The sequence below is a fragment of the Patagioenas fasciata genome, chromosome 1 (assembly GCF_037038585.1).
Source record: "Patagioenas fasciata isolate bPatFas1 chromosome 1, bPatFas1.hap1, whole genome shotgun sequence".
NCBI classification, from domain to species: Eukaryota; Metazoa; Chordata; class Aves; order Columbiformes; family Columbidae; genus Patagioenas; species Patagioenas fasciata.
Genome location: NC_092520.1, coordinates 40,953,366 through 40,979,203, shown reverse-complemented (window position 1 = coordinate 40,979,203; position 25,838 = coordinate 40,953,366). Strand labels below are relative to the sequence as shown.

At 35.3% G+C, this 25,838-nt stretch overlaps 1 protein-coding gene across 6 annotated transcripts in view; it reads left to right on the top strand.

Moving 5' to 3' along the window:
* PCDH9 (protocadherin 9) overlaps nucleotides 1–25,838 on the top strand; it is a 678,879-nt gene that overhangs the window by 412,909 nt on the left and 240,132 nt on the right. For 3 of the 6 annotated variants that reach the window (XM_071806027.1, XM_071806020.1, XM_071806039.1), the window contains one exon: nucleotides 21,508–21,583. In XM_071806027.1, coding sequence (XP_071662128.1) covers nucleotides 21,508–21,583 — 76 coding nt within the window. Of the gene's footprint in view, nucleotides 1–21,381; nucleotides 21,584–22,844; nucleotides 24,428–25,838 lie in introns of those variants that run through there. The other 3 variants (XM_071806015.1, XM_065834000.2, XM_071806042.1) reach the window with 2 other exon arrangements.

The following is a 25,838-nucleotide window of genomic DNA, read 5'->3' as shown; positions in this document are numbered from 1 at the left end:
TCGTAGTGTCAGTTTGTTTTTAATTCATAAAGAAGAGAAGCAATTAAAACTCCTGGGCTAAGATAAAAAGGGTATAAATAAAACAAACAGAAAAAAAACAAAAACAAAAACAAACAAACAAAAAAGAACCACATTTCCAAAAGATTTTAAATTACTTGGCAAAGATGATTGAAAAAGTTTTATAGAAAGCATAGATTGTTTCCAATTACTTTGATCTTCTTCCCCCTAACAAGACTAAATCTCATACTTGTGTGGATGTCTTGACAACATCTTTTCTCCCTACCTGTTCACAAGATGCTGTGGTATATCTGCTAGGAGAAAAGTACATTTAATCATAATTTTAGTGTTGCAGAACCTACCACTCAGAAACTAGTATTGATGTTGCTACTGGAAACTCAGTTCAGCCCCCTTGTGTGCAGGAATTACAATAGTCTTTAATTAGCTGATCATATATTAATCATTATTTCCAGAAAAATCTTGGTCCTTGGTCCTTGGTCCTGCACAAAATATTCAGTCCATGTTAATGCGCTAACTGCAGAGTTTGCCTTTCTCCTTGTTGTTCACTATATGTTGATGTGATTTGTTGCAGTGTTCAAATGCTGTTTTGAAAACAAAGCTATTAATTTTCTCATGGAATTTGCTATGACATTTATCTCTACTGTATCTGAATGCCTTGCAAATATTGACGTATTTATTCTTCAGCGCAGAATCAAAGGATATTAGTACCCTTTGTGGCTTTGAAGAAGTGGAGCATAAGCCACTGTTGCATGCATGATCTCAACTCTCAGACCCTAAATTAATAATTCAGGAAATAAAGAACAGAAACTAAAGGTGAAATTACCTGACTTCAGTAACATTTCATCTTACTTAGAGGAGGTCATGTAGACATTGGGTTTAGTCAACAGCAAATAAGTAGCACTGACAGGAAGTCATTCATCCCATCTTAAGGATGATGTCTTAAACTTGGCATCCTTGGCAAATGCCTATTTCTGTCCACTGTCTTGGAAAGTAACCTATTATTTTCTCCCTATTTAGTCATTTGTAGAAGTTATAACAATTTCCCTAGTACCATGTACATATTTTATGTGGTGAAGGGAACGACAAAATCTAATTCAGAGTAGAGTTCGTCATACAGATTTTTCCAGAGGATGTGTTTTTAATCCTTTAGCCTACGTATTTTAATGCCTAGATTTGAAGCAAATAAATTTCTGATCATTATATTAGTATTCTGCACTGAATTTTCTTCATTCCCAGAAGAGTTTTGTCCTACTGCAGTCAATCAGAGTGTTTTCTCTTAGATAGTTTATTTTCTCAGTGGATTTCTCCTTGTCTCTTCTATTCATTTCCTAGTCCTAACTGTGCAGGCCAGCTAGAGGCTTTTCTCTCAATTCGTTGTAACATCTTCTTCTTTTCAGCACCTTCCTCTTGTCCCACTGGTAAAGAAGAATGGATCCCTATTCATATTTTGTCCTTGGCTTGTCTTACAGCCTTGGTCTTACCCACTACCTTTGTGCTGTCATTCATTTCATTCTTCTTTCCTACCTACAAGTTTCAGACTGCTTCCCTAACTCCAATCCTCCTTTTTCTGTCCAGTTTCAGTCATCTCTTCTGTAAATCTTTTGTTTCTAGATTCAGCTTCCTTGCCACTTCCCTGGTTGCAGTATACACACCTTGCATCCTCTGTGGAGATCTAGCTCATATCTGTATGGCAGTCTAACGATTGCTTCTTGCATATTGCTCCAAAAGGTGTATTGTTTCTCCATAAATGACTGTATTCTGGAACAATGTAATGCATTAAAAGTGACATTCAGGGTTGTTTTCCTGAATTTTTCCTGTTAAAAGGAGGGAAATCTAGGAATTTAAATAAACCAAACCAACTACCCAAACACGTTTGGAGACATTATGAAGTCTGGCAGAAAAAAGTAGCTGCCTTGTTAACTCATCTCTCCCAAACCACATGTGCTGCAATTTACAGGAATGAAGTAGTCTTATAGTATTTACTTTCTTCAGTCTTCCATAGTCTAAACTGCTGCAGAGAAAAATTAACCTCCTTCTCATCGGTCTCCTACTGCTCAGAGAGTTTTGAATAGCAGCAGGAAAATATGACAGAAGACTCTTGTCAGTTTTAACTCTGCTGCAGTCTGTCAAATCTTCGGGTTACAGGAGTGGCACTCCAGCTGTCTGTCTGCTGATTTAGAAAGCAAGCACCACATTACTTTCATTCATTTTATAGTTTTGAGACTTCTTTTCAGAATTTTTTAAAAAGCTTAGATTCTGCAGAAGCTGATAAGGGCCTGGAAGGAGTGAATATATTCACTAATAACTCAGAACAAATTCCCAGATTGACATTAATTTGATTCACTCATATAAGTGGACTAGAATTAAGTATTACATTGCATTTTGATATCCTGATATTTCTTTATGATGAATATCTCACAGAGTGTAATGAAATTAGCTCAAGTACTAGGAACATCACAAGAAAGTGATCCTGCTGAGTGTTCAACTGAATGAACATAGATAGGCAAATGGGCTCTTTTAACATCTGAGTGTATCTCAAAGGAGTTACATAGGTGCGTATTGGCATGCAGGAAGCTAAAACATTAGACACTTTCAAAAAATGCTGCTTCTAAGATTTTTTTTCTGCCTATACACAGTTAAAGTTTGTATTTTTGACATCACTTAGAGGATTGCATACCATGATAATTCATGTGAGTATCAGATAGAATCCTCACCTCGAAATCCTCCATTGCCTGTACCTTTCTCATTACTTCAAAACAAAATGGCAACTGAAGGAAGATCTTTACCCGGTCAGGCTTCACTAATGTATTGCAGCTTCTCTAGTGTTCTCCTAAAGTGTCAGAATGCTGTGCTGAATGTAAGCACCATTCAAAAATATCAACTAGTTCACTACCTCCCACACCTATCCTTTACTTTAAAGCATTTTAGAAATAACCTGTTGTGTTGGAACTGCTATGTCCAAGTCCTTTAAAGACAACAATTGCAAAGAAATCAAACTACCCTCTCTCTCCTTGGCCTGGAAAGACCTGAATATTCTAGCTGTCTCTGCAGCCAGCTTCACTGGAATTCGAAGAATTACTTCAAAGTTTGATTGTCGGTATCTCAACCCCTGTTAAACTCTGGACAATGCTTGGTGAATTAGTTTCAGAGCAATATTTAGGGTCTAAAGGAGTATGTCTGTTCAATCTGGCAAAAGCCATCTCAGCCGTATTATTAAGCCACTGAGGGAATTTTCAAATGCTGGTTTCTCTCTTCTTTTTCCTTCTGGCATCTATCCTGAATTGCTCCCAGATCAGAGAGATGTGAAAGTCCCTTATGATTAAGGGTCTCTTTGTGAGAATGTGTGGGTGGCCCTGTGCCAGACCACTGCCTTTCATTTCTGTAAAACCCTTCACCTGCAGATGACAGACAGCAGAGTGACAGAGTGATAGCTGTTAGAGGGAAGGCGAAAGAGAGAAGCTGTCATTGGAGTGTTGGCAGATTCACAAATATGTGACTATTCTTCCATACTTATCTCAAGGCAAGATAGCAGCCATTGAACTGGGTATTGCTTCACATAATCACTACCACTTAGGCACTGGAAGAGAGAAAAACTTCTAGGCATCTCAAGTCATCTGCTTTAGTTAGAAGCTATCGTTGCTGTTTTGCTCTGCTGGCACCCAAGCTGCTGCAACTTGCTGTTTTCAAGTGTTGATAAACAATATGAGAATAGACAATGTTATCGATTAAAGCAAATAAGGCAATGATTAAAGCTTCTGATATCCTACCACTTCTGTACTCAGCCAGCTCTAAAAGAATTTGCAGTGATGATGTTGGATCCAGGTGTTTTGATGTGGGATTCTGTACACTGGGACTGTCTAAGTTATTTAATACATCTTGTACTTGGAAGGATTCACTTGTCTAAAAAAGACCACAAAAATGGAAACAAAAGGCTTTAGAACAATGTTGAGATACCCTTACTTTTAGTATAACATATTAATCTCATTCTAAGTCATAACTGCCGGCTTTGCCTTAGAAGTAGCAGGGCATGGAAGCTGACATATTAGTCATTTCTTCATCAAAGTATGCCTAAAAGATAGAAAAGCTGTTTCTGCAGTGTACAGGGAAATTGTTTCTAGGCAAACAGATTAGAATTTTGCAAAATATTTTTCATTTAGAAATGCCTGCATTTCAGCTCAATCCTGTCACTTTTCAGTCTTTTTAAAAGTGTTATTTGTACAAGTTTTCCAGATATAACTGTGAAATAAACCTTCTAAACTTCTTGCATTACCTTCCCCACCACCTCTAAAATGTATGGTGCTTTCTGGTTCACAAATGAGATTCTTTCCTGATTTGCACTAACAAGCATCAAAACCTTTTATTAATATGGCTTTCTATTTCTAGTCTGAAGTTTTGGGGAGTTTGGTCAAGATCCTGATGCAGAACTACTATACAAGTTTATATAAACTACGGATTTTGTATAGAAGTGTACCAAAATCACTCAAATCAGGTACACAGAAGATTTAGTTAAAGCTATTGTTGAAAAAGTAAAACCACAAACCTCAAAGGTGGTATGCAAACATATAAACCTAATAAAATTTTCCTTGAGATCAATCCTGAAAGGAGTTTACCATTAAAGTACTGTATATGAACGATGAACGGGCATTTTTACTTGAAAAGTGACGTAAGCATGCAGTGTTCATTTAGATTATATTCTTGCAAGTGGATACACTTACTTTGACATGATTGTGATTCTATAGATGTATGTGTGTGTAGCCACAGCCTTCATCAGCACACGTAATTTATAAGTCCATGCAGTATTGTGCTGTTTAACACTTCTGAATTCAGGAATCTCTTAATCATGGAGAATAGATTTATAACAGGAAAGAAAAAAAATATATGTTCAGTGAATAGAAATAAAAATGGATCTGTTCTTTTCTCCAAAACAAAGCATAAATGCTGAGAATAGTAAGTGTTCTAATTGTAATTCCAGAAACCTCTCATGGTATTTCTTTATTTATTTAGCAAAATACATGTGAAAATTTCAACTCCCCAATCTAATTATTCTGCTCACTAAGATTCTGACTGGCAAGTCTTCTCTATGCTGAGCTTTTGTGGTTTTGCTGTTCATATTTCTTAATTATTTTGGTCAAAAAACTATCTCTATGCTCATTTGCCTCAATTAATTTCACTCAGTTATGTCTGGATCTCAAGCAAAAGTCTTTTAAGAAAATATTTCTATTAGTTTTTGCTTCTTTTACCCTCTAGACTCTTTCATTGGTTTTTGCCAACATATCTGCTTTTTTGGCACACCTGCTTTTGCTGCATAGATTGTGTTAGTTTTTCTCTCAGAATCAATCATGAGCAGCTTGCAACCAAATGCCTGATTAAAAAGTTAGCAGACCTTGAGTGCAATTACTTCAGCTCTATGGCATTCACACATTAAACCCAGTGTTAATTATTTCTCATGTTTGTAACAAACCTTATAATAGGATAAAAACTGAACAGATCATTTCTTGAAGTTAAAACAGCAGAAAATAAAGATATTTACTCTGATTAATCATCTCAATATGAAATTAAACACAATTGCAAGTAAACATAGAGGAGTTTTGTGCTAGATATCAGTGAAAATTGTCACTGGTATGGTTTGAAATATTCATTCTGGAGGCTGGCACACTATGCACATTTATCATATTTGAGTTCAGACAGAAAGTAGGGTTGATTAAAGCAGTTTCTGAGTTGCTGGTTTGGAGGAGTTTCACATCATTATTTATAAAATAATAATTTTTCAGAAATTAGTTGTTCTATGATTTCACTTGAATTGCTCATGTGTGGTATTGTATCACTTCAGGTTTTTGTTTTTTTTTTTTTTTTTTTAATATATATTTGAAGACATTTTAGTTGAAAATATCTTTAAAGTATCAGTAAAGGATAGCCTAAGAACACAGTGAGCTGAGTGGTATCACAGACTAATGACCTCTTCTAAGATTAAAACAACTCCTGTAATTACTGCAAAAGTCATATTTAGGGATTTTCACAACCATTTATTAGAAATGTTTATGCAGAAAATTCTGTTCTCACCATTACTTAGAAAAATGAGTCTTCCTATATTTATTTTTGCAAAGATGCCCTAGCTGTTTGCAGGTAGATGACTACTGGATTTTACAAGGGAATGTCTAAATAGGAGAGGAATATAAATAGTTTTTATTTCTTATTGTTTTAAAAATAATAACATGAAAAAGAATATCTTAAAGTAAAATTCATCATTCAAAATTAGGAGAGTAAAGAAAACAGCAGTAGGTTATGAAAAGAAGCAAAGGAAAACCTGCTGCTGCTGGTTTTTATTTATTTTTTTAAATAGGAGGAAAATATGTCCACACAACAAGCAGAAAGCATAATGATTTAGATCCATCAAGTAGGTCACATCGCTAACCATAGCAATCATATGGAACTGTTACTGCTACCTTTGTTATTTCCCCGTGGCTCTCTTGTTGTCTTTACTTCATTCAGTCTTCAGTCAGATTGGAAATTTTGTAGGGGAACATTCTTTCCTATGTTATTTGAGTATTACCTCTCACAGTGCAACTCTTCCATCCTTCACCTGCTCAGTGTTAGGCCTTTTATAATCAAGTAAATGGAAATTATAAATGTATTTCTTCTACCTCAAAATATAAAATAATAAAATATTTATTCTTTGCAATATCTTTGCCATCTGAGCATCTTAAATTTATTTGTAAATATCAAGTTAGCTTTCATAAGCATCATGCCTAGCTGAAAAAAGACAATGATCTTCCCCACTTATCAATAAGCAAAAATGTTGAGTGTTTGACATCACTGGCAGCTGACAGAAGCTGGCCACTGTCAGGGGGTTTCCAGTGCCTGGAAGACAGATCCCTGGTACCTATTCTGACTCTAATGGGAAGCTTTCTATTGATTACAGTGACTTACATTTTATTACTCATGAAATCTGTCACAGAGTCAGTCTTCTAGCTCCATGTCCTGTACTTTAACCACATGATCACCCTCTGTCCCCTGGGTGAGAACGACCCCTTATATCCTCTCACATGTTCACTGTTCTGTCATTTTCAGTTTAGCTTAGAAACTCAGAATTATGAATTCTTTAAGATGTTACTTGTCTGACCTGGCCCCTGATTTTAATCATTAAGATTCAGGCTAGCATTCCAGATGGTCCCCTCTACAAGAGCTGCACAAACTGGACCTGGTTGGTGTTTTGCCATTTCTAAGGAAAGTGCCAGCTGTTAGTCATTTTGCTTGTTACTGAATATCATTGGGGATGATACTAGCGGGCAAAGTCCTAAAGGATATTGGGCATTATTGCTTTGTTGAATATCTGCAGCCAGTGTTATTGAGAAAGCAGTTTCATCTGTGCTTTATAGTCATCTTATGAAAAAAAAAAAAGGAAAATAAATCAAGAAATTAGAGCACATCTGTCTTTCTTTTCCTTCCATCTGTCAACCCAGGGCATGTACCATATCAATTTTTTCCTAGTGTGGGAAATATTTGGCTTCCTCATTATGAAGTTAACTACAAACAGTTTTATTATTTTTGTTACTTTTATTGGTTTTATGTTGTTATTAGGACTGCTAGTCAAAACACATTATCTGTCGTTTCAATTCTAGGGATTTTGAACTATGCATTTTCCTAAGAAATAATCAGAAATGACCTTGCCTCTACAGAGCATAGACCATACCCTCTGGCATTTTTCAAAGTGCACACAAGACACTTCTATAATCTATTTTATATATATATATATATATATATATGTTTTATGCTCTTGTTTACATTAGATGTAGAATGAAGTATTTAATCATTTAGATTGTATTCCTTTCAATAAAACTAGTTACAATAAATATTATCTATTACTATTAACATGGAAAAAGCAAATTTTGTAATAACCACTTATCCAAATGTAGTCTTAAATGCTTTTTTTCCCCAGTTCCAGGAAGTCTTTCAGAGAAATGCCTGATACCAAAACCACTGATGTAACTAGCCTAGCTACTGTTACCCTCCTGTACATTGTTACAGCTGTTGTCATTTTAAGGAGCAAAGGTATTATATCTGTGCTGAGTGGGACTTTTATGGCTATTCTATAACCTACATGTATGTGAGGACTAGTCTGGCTGAATGTGATGTGTGCTTGACACTTTAGTAGTTTGGCTGTTCTGTCTTTGCATAATAGAGGTATTAATTGAATAATTACCTGTCGGTGAAGGCAGCAATTCTTATTGTAGTGCAAGCCCTCTATTACCTTCTGAAGAATAAATGCAGTATTTGGCCTTTAATGAAACATGCCTATCATTTCATATCAAAATGCCAACCCTGCTTTTATTGCAGCACAATTTTTGACTACATTTTTTTGACTGTTGTACAATTTAGAATTTGAGGGCATGCTTCATATATAGTTCATTAATTACACATAAGAATTTGATCTCCATTTAGAAACTGGAGAGATAAGCTATTAAAATAACATATATTTAATTGATTTTAAGAAGTTCAGTCACGGGGATATCCGCACACACACACAAAATACTGGCACACAAAACACTTAATGTCAAACCTAAGTGATTATTTAATGTGTTTAAAGCTTGTTTAAGAAGTCCTAATTGGATTTGATTTTTTATACTTAAAGAACATTTATTAGCACACACTGGAAAGTCCAACACTACAAGGCAAAGAAGTAGATTACGTGTGATGACTGTTTTCAGTACAAAAAATATTTGTGAGTAACGCAATTGAGATTATAAAGGTTGCTAAAGTCAGAAACATTCAGAACATTTACTGTTAGATGACAAGAAAAACGGGATTTTATTAGCTTTAGGGCTCATGAAGATGCTGCTAGGCCAATCCTAAACCAATTTATATTAGTGAGAAAATTTCCAGTGACTTTACTAAATTCTAGGTTAGGTCCATGTTTATTCCTTATAGAAATGAAATTCAAAACTCTGTGAACAATTATTAAAGCCTCAATTTCCGATAATTTTCTCAGCCTTGAAGTTGCTTAGCTTACTGTTTTCACTGGTTTTTATATTAACTATATTGCAGTAATGATATCTTCTTCCTCTGCTCATTCTCTCTAAAAAAAAATTACATTTTCAGGTTCTTGTTGAAGTAGGTGTGGTTATCTGACATTTTTGACTAGTTATCACCCAACTTTTTGTTCCTTTTATGTTCCTCCCATATCTGTGATCTCTCAATGATAAAGATCAAACCAGGAGGTTTGGATGCATTCTGTAAATGCCTTGTCGATCTGTGAAAACTAAGATAAGGTGGCTTTCACAGGCACTGAGCTCTGCGATGGATTCTATAGTCTGACAACATCTTAAATCTGAAGTACCACCATACATTTTCTTCCAGCTGTCATAATATTATATATCAGAAATTATCCTGATCTACTACTATGTGAGAAATTGATATTTAAACAATGCAACTGAGTGCAATTTGCCCATAAGTAGATATAATCAATTTAGTAATTGTTCTAAAGCTGTATTTTCACTCAGAAATGTATCCTGTCTGTTCTGTAGATAGGTAGTAAGGTAACATAGCACATGTCATATTATAACCACAATACTTATAAACCATTGGGTTAGATACAATCATGTTAACTTTTTTTTTTTTTCCTAATATTCTCTGGAATATGAAGACACATAGAACATGTGCATATACCTTTACAATATTTTTGTGAAGTGCAATTTCATTGCTTTGTGCCTCTGTGGTTTTTATTCTTTTATTTAAAATAATATTGTTGTATAAAATAAAATGAGAAACAAAAGCTTTCTGCTTGTCAGTTTGCCTAAGAAAAGTCTATTCTGAGGGGATGGCATTAGCAACTATTTCTAAAACTATCCAAGTAGTCAGAGTTCTTGTTTTTCCTGTAACTTTTTATGTGTCAAGAACATACCATATGTAATTTATGGAAAATACTGAAAATTAGATGAAGTCTAATAATAATAGTGATTTTCATCAGCTCTCATTTGACTTTTCTTTGAGGCCAGCAGAAAACACATTTCTAACTAATTACTCTAACAGTACTACTCCTGTAAGAGCATCTGCCGTTCTGATAGTACAGTACTACCACTGTCTTCTCTGTGTAGCTGATTTCCTTGCAAAAAGGCCTTCTTTATTCTCCTTCTTTTCATCTTATTTATTAATAAATGAGGTTTTACTTTTCTTTCTGGCTAAGCTGCTGAACCATAATCTATATTTTTCTCTAGAAATCTCTGTGTCGAAACACCTTAATATGGTTACTCTTCATTTTGTATTTTATTTGCGTATATAATTTCACGTAGCAGAGATTTGCCCCAGTTGTCAACATGGCACAGGAATTAAAGACCCATTATCAAAACAAAAATACCTATTGAGCCACTGGAATTCCTAACATTGTCTGTGATTTAGTATTCCAAACTTTGACACCATAAATAGGACCAGGCAGATGTACATATGTGTTATATGTGCTGGAAGAAGAATTTGTAGTCAGTCTTTGCTGTGATTTGTGTTGTTTTCTGAAGAATCCTAAGTGAAAAGCTGTGGAGTTTTTTTAAGTTGCTTGCTTGGTTGGTTGGTTGGTTGGTTGGTTTGGTGGTGGTGGTGGTTTTAAGGTTTTGTTTGTTTGTTTGTGGGGTTTTCGTTGCTGTTGTTGTTGGGGTTTTTCTTATCTTTTTGTAACATGTATTTGCATATGCAAAATGAAAACTCCAAAGTTTTGGGAGTTCACTATAAGAAAAAGTAAAATAAAATTTAGAAATCTGCTCTTACGAAAGAGGTTCTTAAGGAGATGCTGTCCCAGGTAACATAACATAGTTTTTTAATGGTACAAATACATTATTGTCTAGTTGTTTTTCTGGTAGAGATGCAGATATGTTTTAACAGGGGTGTTTTAACTGACTTATAGCATGTGCAATTGATTGGGATAATAACGTTACTTTCAACATTAAAATATAATAGAAATTGCTTCTTTCCCAGGATGCATCAGCTTAATCGTATTATCCTTGACAATCATGCCCACTTTCAGCTTTTCCAGCGTGGATCCATTTATCTAATGTGACAGCTATAGTGTCTATTGTGTTAATAGATGTACAACTGCTTTCTAGAATCATAGCATGTAAAAGGTCTTATCCTCAAAGGGCGATGCTGCTGCTGTTTCTGCCTTCTCTGCTTGCAGGAGAAGACATGACTGATGACTCAGAATTAATTGTAGCCCAGTGAGCTGTCATTGACAGATACCCATTGCACACGCGAGTACTAGTTCAGGAGACAATGTTCTAGTGTACTATTCCCCCTACAGCTTCCCTAAATTGAGACCCTCCTTCCTTGCTCTCACTCTGCCCTCATGTTAGTACAAGATATCCTTAGACTCTTTATGAGAATTTAGGTTTTTTCTGCATATATTAATCCTTGCTTTTTTTGAGAAGAAAAATTATTTTCTTAATAGCATTTCCTCAAATTCACATAAGTAAAAGCAAAAATTGACATCATTATGTCAATGTGAGCACTGTTTTTTTAGAGTGTGATCATTCAAAAGGCTTCAAATTTTCTCTTTTCTTTTAAAACGGTGTTAATTTGGCTGCTTTAAAGCCCCATGATACAAAACTTCCCAGTGGAGAGCTGGTCATTTGTTGCTAAGCTTGTGGATTTTGAAGTATGTTTTTCTTCCTCTTATACACACAATTAAAAATGAGGTATTGAAATCCTAAGGTTAGTTATAAAATAGAGTGAGGGCTGTGTCACCCCAGACAAAACACTATTGCCTTTACACAAGAGCCGTGACCTGCTTGATTTCCAAGGTTATATGCCATACTATAGAATGCTAAAGGTTTTGAATCACTTTTTTTTTTTTTTTTTTTTCCCTGAAGATCACTAGAAAGTTTCCTACTTCCTGGTACTGCATAACTCTAAACTCTGCACATCTGTTACAGTGACTGCCTGTGATGAAAACATAAATACACAGAACTTCTGTAACACAGTTATTATCAGCTTCAACGACAAAATGCAGTATTAGGAATGATTATTGACATAATATCACATATATGTTTACTCAACACAATTAATAAACCTTAGTCAATTGAATACTCCTGTAACTCATTAAATATGATAAACAGGGTTCTTTATATAAACAGCCTGCAGATAAAGCATGTTCCTCAGATTGAAAATATTCTCAATTGTTTTAGTCACATTTTAAAACTTAATTTATAGTTAAGATAAAGTCCCAGAAACTTTATTACCATGTTCACATTACCGGAGCCAGATGAAATTCACAGAAGGTAAATCAAGGCAAATTTATTATTATAATGAAACTTGTAAAATTTCAGGAACAGCTGCTTCTGCATCTTATTAGTTCATATACATTATTGATCAACACATGCTTTTACTAATGTAGAATTTCTGAGAGTGTAGAGAAGTTATGCTGGTTATTGTTATAATTTTTACAGTGCTTCTGCAATGCCTTTTCAATAGAGTGCTGTCTTGCTAGGAGGAGTTAATCACCAAGATCAAAATAAACAAATAAACTGAAGATCAATTAAGTCTTTAAATTACTAAAAATCACATAAAATATAATTATGTTGCAACTAAATTCTTCATATGTGAGTTTCTTTGTATGTTATAATATGAATAAGGTCTTATAAAATGTGCCAGAGCAACAAGGTAGTTCATAGTCAATGTGATGTCCTTTTGTTGGCAAGACCTGTTTCATCAGGTTCTTGTATCCTAAATACTCAATGGCAACTAAAATTTCAAGTGATTAATACCTAAAGCGGGGTTTTTAATAGTTATTAACATAATGCGAGATCTACATTTTCTTACTGGTAGGTTAACTCCGGGTATTTAAATTTGAAAATTCTGGATTTCATGTCTATCTACTGTCAAAGAGTATGAGAGCAAAGTTCCCAAAGGAACTGATCTTTCTTAAGTGTTCTAATATATGCCCAAGTTTAACTAGTCATCTATAGTCAGTGATTGAGTGTAGTCACCCCCAAAAGGCATTTTACTGTTATTTTACAATACTATATTTTTTAGAATGGCATGAGTATTCATTAGAGCTGCCTCTCTTTCTTCATTAACTACAAACATTTTTATTATTATTTATTTATTTTTTATTGCAGACTTTCTGGTATCAAACACGTAATTAATATAACAAACTGTGATTTACTGACATCTAGCCATTTAGGTGAATGATATTTCTGAATATCACCTTGGTAATCTACTGGTAGCACGCCTAGCTATTTTCTTTCATGTTTTATTGTGTACAGAAGTTTCCATCACTTCTCCCCACTTCCTTTTCCATGCTTCTGGGATATTAATTTGTATAATTGTGGGCTTAGAACTGATTTATTTAGTCTCAATTAATTCAAGAGGACAGGGTCTAACACCAAAAGTGGTTAAAATTTATTAGCATTTTACCAGACTCCCAAGTTGAACAATATAATATTCTGATTTGAACTAGATTAAATTGTAACACTTAACTTTCCTGTTAGGTCAAATTTACCTTGCAGTCAAGATAAACATAGGTAAATGACAATGCTTATTAGGAGAACTGTTTGCCTTCTAAGTGGATATTAGGAAGGAAAAACTTAAAATATATGATAGTCTTGTGTTTAGTGTCTTCAATTAAAGATTTGTCAGTCTTTGAAGTGTTCGATTAAAAAAATAATAATAGAAATCAAACAAAACTCAGGAAGAATTCATGGCACAAAGTCTAGAATTTCAAGAAACGAAATGAAGGAATGTCAGTACATAAACAACGCAAGAAAATTATATTACCTCAAAAGATGACTGAAACCATAGGATTCGACTATGGGTCTTTCTTAATTTACTTTCTCTGCAAAATTAAACCAACTCCCAACCAGAGAGGCTGTTTGTGCCTCATGTTTAAAAGTGCGTGTGACCATCAAGCAGTCATTTCCTCTCCAGTCAGTGACCAGACTGTAACTGATAATATTTTCACCCTGAAGAAAAGGCCAGTTCTCTGCAGCCGAAGTAGCAAAAGAAATATGTGATTAGATTTATGCTCCTTTTTAATATGCTACAGTGTAATTTACTGTTTTCTATAAACTTTTAGTACTGCAAAATTGAGCAGAAGAAATAAAAAACGATGTCTGGTGTAACAGCAAATTACGTTCTGAAATCAACACCAGCATTGTTACCTTAGGGTTTAAAAACAAGTAAATACCTAAACACTCCAGTTATTTCTATGGGTAGCATAGTATGAAGACAGAGCATGAAGATACAATATGAATTGCTTTTTCTTTTATTTCATTCTTAGTTTAGCCTGAGAGATTGATGGAAACCTTATCTATCTCCATTATCTTGGTTCTGTGGGCAAGATATCAAGATAGGCATGGAGAATGAGCAATCCTGTGATGCAAGTAGGATCGTTGAATAAGGACTGCTATAGGAATTGCACGAGTGAGTTTAGTTTAAAAATAGCCAAGAAAAAAAATAACCTTATTTCACTGGGTAAATTGAAGGGATCTACTGCACAATTTGTACATAGCAGAGTTGAGCCAAGATTATCTGGGAGAAGCAAAGGTGGATTTTACTAAGTAGAATGATTTTATCTCAGATTCATATTATTTTGTAAGCTTGAGTGAAACACAAAGAACAAACATGTTTATATGTGATCACTGAGCTGAATTATACAAAGCCCTATTCGAGTTGTTTTATTTTGTCCTTACAATATCTTCTTGAAATTATGCATAAACAATATCTTCTTCATTATCATCATTTAACAGGTTATTTAGAGTATTTGTCTATTGTTTACACTTCATTTTATTTTAATATGTTTCTTTGCTGACACCTTTATTTATGATCAAGATTGAAGTTTCACTAAAGTGTGTCGTATAGATTATCCTGTTCATTTTCCATAAAAGTAAATTGTTTTTTTCAGTTTTCTCTTCTAAACCTCAATATCAACAGTAGTTCCATAAGGAAGATATTCCCAGAATGTTTTGTCTTTGTTTTTTCCTTCATAATATTCCTTTGTTATATTAAAGTATTTCGTAGTAGTTCAGAAAGGAAAGGGAAATAATTTTTGTGAATGTAAAATCTCCACACATCCAAAATTAAAATATCTTAATAACAACTGAAGGCATGTCATGTTTGAATATATATGTTCTGATATGCAAACACAGAGTCCAGGCTGAGAGACTTGGAGACTTGGACTGGAGAAGGCTCTGGACAGACCTTATTGTGGCTTTTCAGTATCTAAAAGAAGCCTGTAAGAAGGGTGGGGACAGACTTTTCAGAAAGGCATGTTATGACAGTACAAGGGGTAATAGTTTTAAACTAAAAAAGGGGAGATTCAGGCTAGGAATGAGGAAGAAATTTTTTGCAATAGGGGTGGTAAAATACTGGCCCAGGTTGCCCAGAAAGGTAGCAGATGCCCCATCCCTGGAAACTTCCAAGGCCAGGCTGCATGGGGCTCTAAGCAACCTGGTCTAGTTGAAGATGTCCCTGCTTATTGCAGGGGGGTTGGACTAGATGACCTTTGATGATTCCTTCCAACCCAAACTATTCTATAATTCTATGATTCTGTAAAGCCTTATTAGACTTGCTGTGATTCAAATGTTTTGGTGACTTCTGTCTGTCTGAAAAATCAGGTACAGAAATGAAGGCTCTTAACTTTATCCTGAGTGGAGAAGATAACATTTTGTTTAAAGCAGCTGATTTGTAAACTCAGAAACTCAGCTCAGTTGCTTGCAATTCAGCAGGTTCTATTTGCAACAACCCAGTACAGAATTTTTTTTTTTTTTTAATTATAGGTTGTTTTATAACACTGAATAGGATTTGTAGCCAAATCTGTCCCAGTGAGACATTCAGCAATGGAACAATAGTATAATTATTTCTTGGATCCCCGATTAGCAAAAACAATATAATAGTTGTACAAAGCTTGAAAGTCTGGTTTTCAGAATACAACAATCTCACCATGCAAAAGCTCCTCCTAATGCAGATTTCTGTAACACGCTATTTGGTTCAAACACATAATTTGAAGTAAAATGTATTTTAGAAGCTGGTAGACAATGGAAAGCACTGAACAGTTTTGAAAACTAGTGTTTATACTTCCTACATTAAAGTTTTGTTTCCAACACAGCTAGTAACTCATCTGACACAAGACGTTTTAAACACTTGATATCACATGGTGTTATTTTCTTCTACTTCAGTTCTTCAGCACTCGGGTTAACAAAATAACTTACACTATTTTCACCCTTCTTTCTGACTGTATATGATAGTTGCTGGGAAAAAAAGACAGCAGCAAAAAAGCTTAGTCTCACAAGCAGTGCCCGGACCTCACTGGTATTGATCTACCTTTTCCAGTAATCCATGCTGAGCTACCAGTCCTACCAATTCTGCTGCTTAAGTAAGGATTTCTGGATTGTGTCTTTAACGGTCTATCCCACTTACCAAAGCAATAGATTTGTATGGGATGAAATGACACATTCTGGTATAAGAATATATTTGATACAGCTAGGATTGTCAAAAATAAAGTACTTCAGTACTTTTCAGCACTGAAAAATTATGAAACTGATCCAGATATTTCTAGATTTTCTTTTATTTTCAATTAGAATTCACAGAATCACAGAATGGTTGAGCTTGAAAGGGATCTCTGGAGACCACCTAGTCCAAGGCCCCTGATCAAGTGGAGATACTTAGAACATATTGTCCAGGATGATGTCTTTTGAATATCTTTTGAATATCTCCAAGTAGGGAGACTCCACAGCCTCTCTGGACCACTTGCACTAGTGTTTAGTCACCCTCCCAGTAAACTAGTGTTTCCTGACATTCAGAACCCCCTATATTTCAGTTTGTGCCCATTATTACCTGTGCTGTCACTGGGCATCACTCTATTCCTCATATTAAGACAACAGAAGTGAGAAAAAATAGGACCAAAGAATATGAGGAAAGAAAAAATTATAAACCATTATTAAAATATATTTTTAAATGTTTTCAGTGTCTCCAGATAAAATATTTTTATGAAGAAAAATGCAATATACAATATCAAGCACAGGTTCTACTTTTCTGTGCCTGATCAATCAGATTAGGAATATCCCCATCCTCTACCATCCTTTCCTCCATACAAGATGAAATATTGATATTTTTATTAGCATTTTCAAGTACCACAGCTATTCCTTATATCCAGTAATTTCAAAAATTACAATTATTAGAAAGTACTAGGTACGTGTTTGGTCTTGTTGAAGCAGGAAAGAAGCAGCTAGAGCAGTTTCATGTGTGGTTGACTTGACATTATTTTGGTTGTTAAAAAAGTGTTCCTATTACACTTGAACTATACTTTTACCAACACCAGAGTTTTCTGTACTTCACCATCACCTAAGTTACAGAATTAATTTTTCTCTGTATCTCTTGTTGATGTGAATTCATATTTCACCACGATGAGCTTTATAGAATCTGCTGAAATAGGTGATTAAAATAATGATTCCGTATAACTGATAACAAATGTTTTCCCGATTTTTAAATACAACCTAGGTTCAAAAACCTATTGACTCAGATTGTTCTGAAATATACACTGAAATTACTTTGACAGAGGTTAAACCTGTATTATTTCAACTGAATTTTCAGTTTTGAGTTTCACATAACAGTTACATGACGTTTCCTTATTTAAAGTAAAGACCGGGTGTTTTTCAAGACCTGAAGAAAACCCATATTCACCTTCCTCCAAATGATGGTTTATGATTGAATATGTCACAGATTTTAGTTTTCAATTTTGGTCAAGCATTGTGGACTTGAACCATAAACCTACCTCATGCTGTATATAATCCTGTGTATGTTGTAAAATAATTAAAACTGTAATTACTTGTTATCATATGACACAATGTTGTACCTGCTATAAACCTCATTACTCAGAAGAACTTGAGTCTGTCTTTAGGTAAAAAAAATTCAAAGCTGCCTTTGGTAGCATAAGGGAGTAGATAAATACATAGTCTAAGCACATATTAGGCTTTTCTCCTGAATGAAGAGTCCCCAGTACTATTGTAGAGAAAAGAAATTCAATGTATGAATGAAGGGCTCAGCATCAGTGGCTCTATTGGGACCATGGGTCACAGCCCATGTACTGGGTGCCGACTGCTGGGTCTGTACCTGCTTCAAACTGGGTGTGCCTGTGGTGTGCATGTGGGTTCACTAGTAAGCTCCAAGCTGAATCAACCAATGAGTAGGAGGCCCCAGGTCTGCTCAGGGGTATCGGGCAGCCAAAAGGTCCATGCTGGTATTTGGGGGGACCCACAAGTGTGGTGTGCCTGTGGGAAGAGTGTGTGAGTGCTGCGTGTGTGCGGTGAGCATCCAGCTGAGCCTGTGGGTCAGGTAAGGGCGCTGGGATCCAGGCAGTGATGCCATGAATGAGTTTGTGTGGTGCACTAGTGACCTTCTGCCTCTGCCAGCCCAAGAGGAGGAGGGGATGTGGCTGCCTGTGCCTTTGTCTGGTGTGAGTCCTGAATGTGGAATGCTGGAAGCAGCACTTTGTCTGTGGCCATCTTTGTGACCAGCCATGTCCATGTCCTCTGTGTGTGTGTCCATGTGTGTGTCTGAGCACAGCAACTTTGGGAGTGCAAAGGGGAAAGTGGCAGACGTGCCCCTCAGCCTGGGCAAAGATCCCACGTCCTCGGGCTGGGCTCCAGACACTGGCCAAGAGGGTCCTGGACGAGGCAGCTCAAGGATGTGGCCACATAACTCATCACTTAACACCCTCCCAAGCTCTCAGTAGCTTGAGTGACAGTGTTCCCTTGCAATTGATCTGATATGCCTAAGCTTGAGCATTTGCTTTGAGTCTCTCTTTATAGAAGGCTTTTTCTCCTTATTGTCTTGATGGCACAGATTAGTCTAAAGTTTCTTGATGGACTGCATATTGTCCATTCATCATCTGTGGAACTGGATCACTGTTTATGTGACCTTTAGAATTTTTTATAATCCTCTATGATATGTGGGGTCCTCAGTGAGAAGCTCAGAAAGTCAAGCTGATATATTTTTTTTCCTCATGATTTAAAGTATGGATTTAAAAATGTATAGCACTATGACCTAAGAAGATGCCAGTATTAGTGTTAGACCTGTGCCATTTTACTGACACGTCACCTGCCAGTGTAGAGTCAGAGCAGATTTTGGCTCGTATGAGGAGCTGTTGTTACACAGGATCAGTATTTTTACTACATTACTCATTAAACTGGACATTTCTGTAATTATGTACTTTTTCTGCTTATTTGCGTGCTTAATTAATTACAGGGGTTTAACGATTTTGCAGAATCTTAAATTGAAATTTGCATCTCCTCTCTTACTTTAAGGGTTTATTTTCTCAATCATTCATGTTTTCTCAGAGACTGTTTTAGTTTTAAAAAATTATCTCCTTTTTCTGTGCTTCTTATTGATTTTACTAGTGACATAAATTCTTACTTTGGAAAAACAGATCTCTAAATTTGGGTTACTGAAAATGAATGCAAAAAGAAAAGATATTAAGCTGTGCAGTTAGGTATATTTCTATTTTTTCCTGTTGAAGGGAAAGAACATGCTAGCAATTCAAAACAAATTGCTCAGGCTGGCAATTCCAGAATGAAAAAGTTATAAGAAAAAATAACAAAGGATGAGCTTAAAGTTTTCTTCTTGATGGTATATAGAGTTGGGTCCTCTGCTGATGTAAATGAATACAAACTAATGACTCAGAAGATCTGTTTGGTTTTGCTACATCTGGATTCTAATCCTGAAGCCAGAAAAGGAACTTAAAAGCAAAATGCTAATTATGAAATCACAGCCAAGAGCAAATAATATTACATTTATATCTATACTGAATTACACAGTAATCTAAAATTGACTTAATCAACTATCTATGTCCACCCAAGGGAGATGAATAAAAACAAATCTGGGAGAGGATATTGATCATCATGTAAAATGGTAGGAATTACCATTAACAAATAGTTTTAATAAGCAAATATACAGTTAGTGCTATTAATTTGAGGTTTTCCTCCAGGACCTGATGCTTTTTGTATTAACTTCAGGAAAACTTACTTGGAATTGGGATGACTACAGGACATTCAATTTTAACTACTTAAAAATTAGTAACTAGTGGAAGATACCTCGTGTATGGCATCAATATAACATATAACTTTGAGATGACTAATATTAATAAGAAAATAACTACTAAACTAAACAGTTATCCAGTTTAAGGCAAACTTTGTGAATCTCTTCTTTATTCTAAGCCAATCTAGCTAACCAGATCGCTCAGGCTCCCTGCTGCTGAAACTCATTTTTGTGGGAAGATGTGCTTATTTTAACCACTCTCTTGAGATACTGTTAAACTAGTTGTTTCCGATGCTTCAGAGATTCAGTGTTTTGATCCAGGAAGACCCGTAATATTCCTTTCATGAATCCCATAGTTGCAGTTGCTAAACAATTTGCAGCAGTACTATCACCTCCTCAGCTCATGGGGAATCACTGTATCATCTTTGGCCACAATTCACGAAATCAGGTTACTTCTGCAGAGGAGAGAGTTTCAAAATAAATAATGGTTAACTAAACCAACTGTTTGGGGGGTTTTTTGTTGGTTTGATTTGGGGTTTTTGTTGGCTTGGTTTGGTTTGGTTTGGTTTGGTTGGTTGGTTGGTTGTTGAGGTTCGGGGGGGGGGGGATTTGTTTGTTTATTTTTTGATTGTTTTACTTTCAGATTACTGGGGGGCGTTTTTTTTGAGAAGTTCAGGAAAATTCAAAATTCTGGTTCTCATTCACTGTGTTGTTTGACCAAACTATGTGTTGTTTATTTTAAGTTCTCTTACCAGAGTGATAATTATACTATCATTGTATTCTGTGATTCTTTGCTGGACACTGTGATTTCAGAGATATGTTATCAATATTAAATATCCATATTAGTTAGATAATCGATATTAGTTAAATGTCATTATAGTTATGTATTTATATATCCTTCTATTCCTGGAAGATGTCAACAATTTTTACTAGTTTGTGTAATTTGGTGGACCTTTTCCCAGTTTGAACTGTGATAATACAGGTTTTAACCTCAGAAATATGCACTTATGTCCTTTTATTTTCATAACATAGTTTGCATAGATTACACTTCTAAAATGATGAGAAATATATCTAACTGTATACTGATCACTTTCTTACGAGAAGCTTACTTCACAGATGAGCATGTGCAGACCTTTGAAATCTGGCTCTCCTCCCTGCCATCTTCCCTGGGCTGCTCTAAAAGCAAGCAAAAAAACAAAAAAAAGCAAAAATGACAATAACAATTGCCTCATAAACATTACCAGGATTCTGCTTGTATGTCATAATAATAATTAAAAAAAAAAAAAAAAGTAAAGAGTTAGGAGAACAGAAAAGAAGAGCACTAATCAGCATGTCCTGTGCTCTTCTTTGTAGTCCCAGCGCCGTGTTACATTTCACCTCCCTGATGGCTCCCAGGAAAGCTGCAGTGACAGTGGTCTGGGAGACCACGAGCCGGTGGGTAGTGGAACCCTGATCTCACACCCTCTCCCTCTGGTTCAGCCGCAGGACGAATTCTACGACCAGGCTTCACCGGACAAGAGGACTGAAGCTGATGGCAACTCTGACCCCAACTCGGGTGAGTCACTGTCAGTGCTCTGCTTATCTGAGTTGCTTTGGTAACTTGATTACTTTCTTTTTTGTCTCTTTGATGCAATGGATGAGATGTTTTTTTTAAGATGTTTTTAGAATGTTTTTAAGCACGTGCATGAATATTTGGTCATGGTAGCTCATAACACTTGGTAGGAAATAATGTCTTTTGCCTGAAGTGCTCCATATAATTTGACTGTAGAAACAAAAATGTAGCCAGGGAGAAAAAAACAGCTCCAGACAAATTGCACAGTAAGTGACAACAGCTGGAAAGAAGGAAGTGGTACAAGGTAGCAAGATTTTATTGATGTTTTCTGTGCTGTTGCTATTTTGCACTGGCCTTTGTGTTAGGAAAGTCATTCTAAATAAACATTTAAAGACTAACCTAGAAAACAGTAACTCAGTGAAGCACTGAAAAATTTAAAGAATCCAAATTTCTATAGCAAACACACCTACAATTCCCTCTTCTAACAGCAAGAACCACAGGGTTTCGCTGTTGGTCTGGAATGGCATGATATTCTGCTTTTTGGAAATGTTTGATATGCGTTTTCATACAAATACTAAGTATTTTCAGTTTATCTGGTTTGGGAATTTCTTCCTTTCTTCTTCTTTCCTTCTCTATAATAGATTTACATTATTGAAGTGTTTGTGACAGTCAGTGTTAAAAAATGAAGTGTGGTCTTAACCAATACCATGACTTTTATTTTGGAATTGGAATGTGGAGACTTGGACATACTGAAAACTGGGAGGGGGCAGTGGCACTGCCCTTAAGCCTCTTGTTTTCTGTCTAGAATGTGGAGGGAAAGGTTAAAAGTCTGATCTGTGCTCTTGGAAGGTAATTGAACTTGAGTTCTCTTGCATCCCAGGAGTATAGAAATAAGAATTAGTTTCCCCCCCTGGGATTTTTTCCTTTTGTATAGATGATGAAATTGTCACTAGGCCCATACAAACCAGGAGAGAAGGTGGCCCACCCTGGGATCTAATGCACAATTAAGGTCCATGTTCTCTTTTGGGCAGAGCTGGATTTGAATTATGACATTTAAATCACCATAGATAAGCATGTGAACTGTGGAATATTGACCTTAGAAACATTTTTTATGTGAGGACAGAGTGAGTTTGTTAGGTGAGACCCTAAAAAGAAATGAAATGCTTCACTGTCTCAGAGTGGTATTCTGGTTTCTTTTTTCTTTTCTTTTTTTTTTTTTTTTCCTTAATATGACACCTCCATTATATTTTCTTTACCAAAACAGAACTGTTGTTGGAACTATGATCTTAAACCCTAAATCTGTTGAAATACAAAGAACTATAAAAGAATAGCAACTATGAATGGATTGACTCTGGAGCAAGAATGTATGTCTGCTTAAGCAAGCGAGGAGCTTAAGTGGAATTATCCTGTTAATTCTCTGACCACGTATGAGACATGTGAAAGATTTAGCGAGATCAGAGCGGAGTTTTAAGGCAGCATTATGTGTTGGCACTGTCACATTGGCTTCACTAACTCTGAATTGCACATCTCTTCAAAATGCGACATCAAAATTCTCCAGGACAGTTCAGACAAATGTGCTTAGCAAATTTCATACCAAGTTATTAAAAAGGTGTTTTTAGAAAATTTGTATCAAACATGTTGTGAAAAACTAGTATATTAATCATGATGAGTTATTAATCTCTAATATAGAGACTAACAGAAGATTAGTCGGAGTGAATAAAAGTTTTTAAAAGCTATATGAAAAGTCATAACATGTCTGTGGTTACACCTGTTTAACCTTGGGGATGCTGAATTCATGGCAAATTTTTGAAAATCTAGCCATCAAGTTGTACTGATGATTAGTGGAGTACTGAAGTATAGGTTTTTAACCTTTTATCAGACTGAATTAGGATAGACATATCTCATCAAATCTCACAAACTCGGAAGGGAATGATATGGTCATTACAGTGACAGAAGTCATCCTAGGCAGGAAGAGAGTGATGCTGCTCATTAGAAGGATTTGACTTCTATATCTTATTTGGTTTCAAGTTATTGCCCAGGCATTGTGTCAAAAGCTATTTTGCTACTGGAGACACATGTTTCTGGATGAGATGTGAAATGGAGTTTAAAGCAGTTTACGGTTATTGAAGATTCTGTGGCAATTTTCAGAAGAGAAAAACACTATCTGGTGGCTGGGCAAAATTACTTTGTGGGTATTTACATATGTTCATGGTTAAAATAACTGCTGTAGTATTTCAACACTGTATTCTTTGACACTTCTAAGCTGAATCTCTAGTTCTATTGCTATGAAATGTTAAATAGTTGCTGTATTTAACAGTAGAGGTAATTTCATTTCAGTGGCTGTTTTAGGGATTGCTGTTTATGAAAATACTTGGTGCAGCTGAGGTAAAAGATACAGCTACAAAGTAAGGAAGAAGTCTTAGTAGAGAGTAGTGGTGTTACTATGTATGTGTACTATTGCCAGTTTTGGATGATAAATGTTGCAGGACAATATTTTATTTTGATTTTAAATATTTCAACTGAAGAGACAGATAACTGCTTGTGGGAATATTTTCTAATGATCTCCAAGAATAAAATCTACACAAAAAATACAGATTTGTCCAGCTGTATTTTTATGAAAGTTAATTCTAAGTCAAGGTTTGTTTCAGCTCATGGGAATATGATGTTAATCTAGATAGTAAAGCCCTTGACTCATGGTGAGAACAATTTTGGTTAATGGCTCTAATGCTCAGTGAATTGTGTGGTTTATTACTGTACACTGTGAAGTTTTGTGAATAAAAGTGCAGTCATTGTTTCTCAATATTAGTCTGCTGCTATTTTAATTATATTTGAAGAGTGACCAAGGCCCACGTCTTCAAAATCTGAAATAGGAAAATAAAATAATAAAATCTAAAAGTCTTTATGAGGTTTTACACAAAGGTATGAGAAACCTTATTGCTATATTTTCTTGCAATCATTAGGTTCTACAGGGACACAAGAGCTACAATTGCATGATTTAATGAAAGAAACACATACAGTGAGAGTACATTCATCAGGCTAATCTTAAAACAGCAATCTCCCTCACTGGGGGAAACTGAAATGAAGAGAAACGCCAAACACTAGCATTAGCAGCCACACACTGTCACTGTGGTTATGAGGGAAATGCAACAAGATAGATAGAAATATGAAGTAAAAAATAAGATTTATAAGAACTTAATAGTGATGTGTACAGTACAATTTTGGTTTGTAACACTCAACCTTGTCTTCTTTGTGTAGTCTTCTGTTTTAACTCAAGGGTTTCATTTGGTTGTCTAAGATATCCTTTCAGTTTCACCATTGTTAATTGATCAGTATTAATTCATTGTCAGAGGATTATGATGTTAACCTGTCAGTTGCAACTTCCTTGTATTTCACCTTTGACTCATTTGCACCCTGATACGCTTTATGAGAATTCTTCCATCAGTGAGCAGCAATTCACTGTATTTAAAAACAACATAACGCTACAGAGTGACACCAGCACTGTGGTTTTGTTACGCATTATTAAATGATAACAGCAAGTAATTCAAATTTACTACAGGAAGTGTTATTATTCAAGAGTCATAGTTATGATAATTGAATTTTGCATGCAATATTGACTTGAAAGGTAAGCCTTGTGTATGTTACAATACCTCATTGCATTTAAATGCAGTAATTAACAGCCTTAGACTTGCTTTGCTGACCATGACTTTGTCAGAAGCTTGGACCAAGAGGAAAGGAAAGTAGGATGGCATAGCCTGGTTACATTGCCTTTCACTATGATGACAAACAAAATATAAAGTTTGTAAATATTGTTGTTCTGAGAATTTCTAAAATAGACCAACAAAACAAAACAAGGCACATGCGAAACATGTATTTTATGGGAAACTCATAGTTTTTAATAATCTGAACTGTGCTTTGATGTGCGAAATGCTGACCTTACATGTTCTACAAATGAACACTATCATTTGAAGGGTGTGCATGACACTTCTTATAAAAACTGAAAGAAGATATTCCAAAGATCAATTACCTGATTAAAGTTCTTTACCTTTAGGTATATCAGATAAGAATTTAAAAAACATAACATTTCTTTAAGATCTGAAAAAAAAAAAAAAAAAGTCACTGTAAAATTGTATTTACTGGTATAAATTTATAGCCTCTCTTATTTCCAAAAGTCCTGATTTTTAGTGGTTTTAAATGTGCATATCAGAAAGTGAAGTTTTAACACAAACATCCTCTTTATCATCAGTTACATATAATGTGT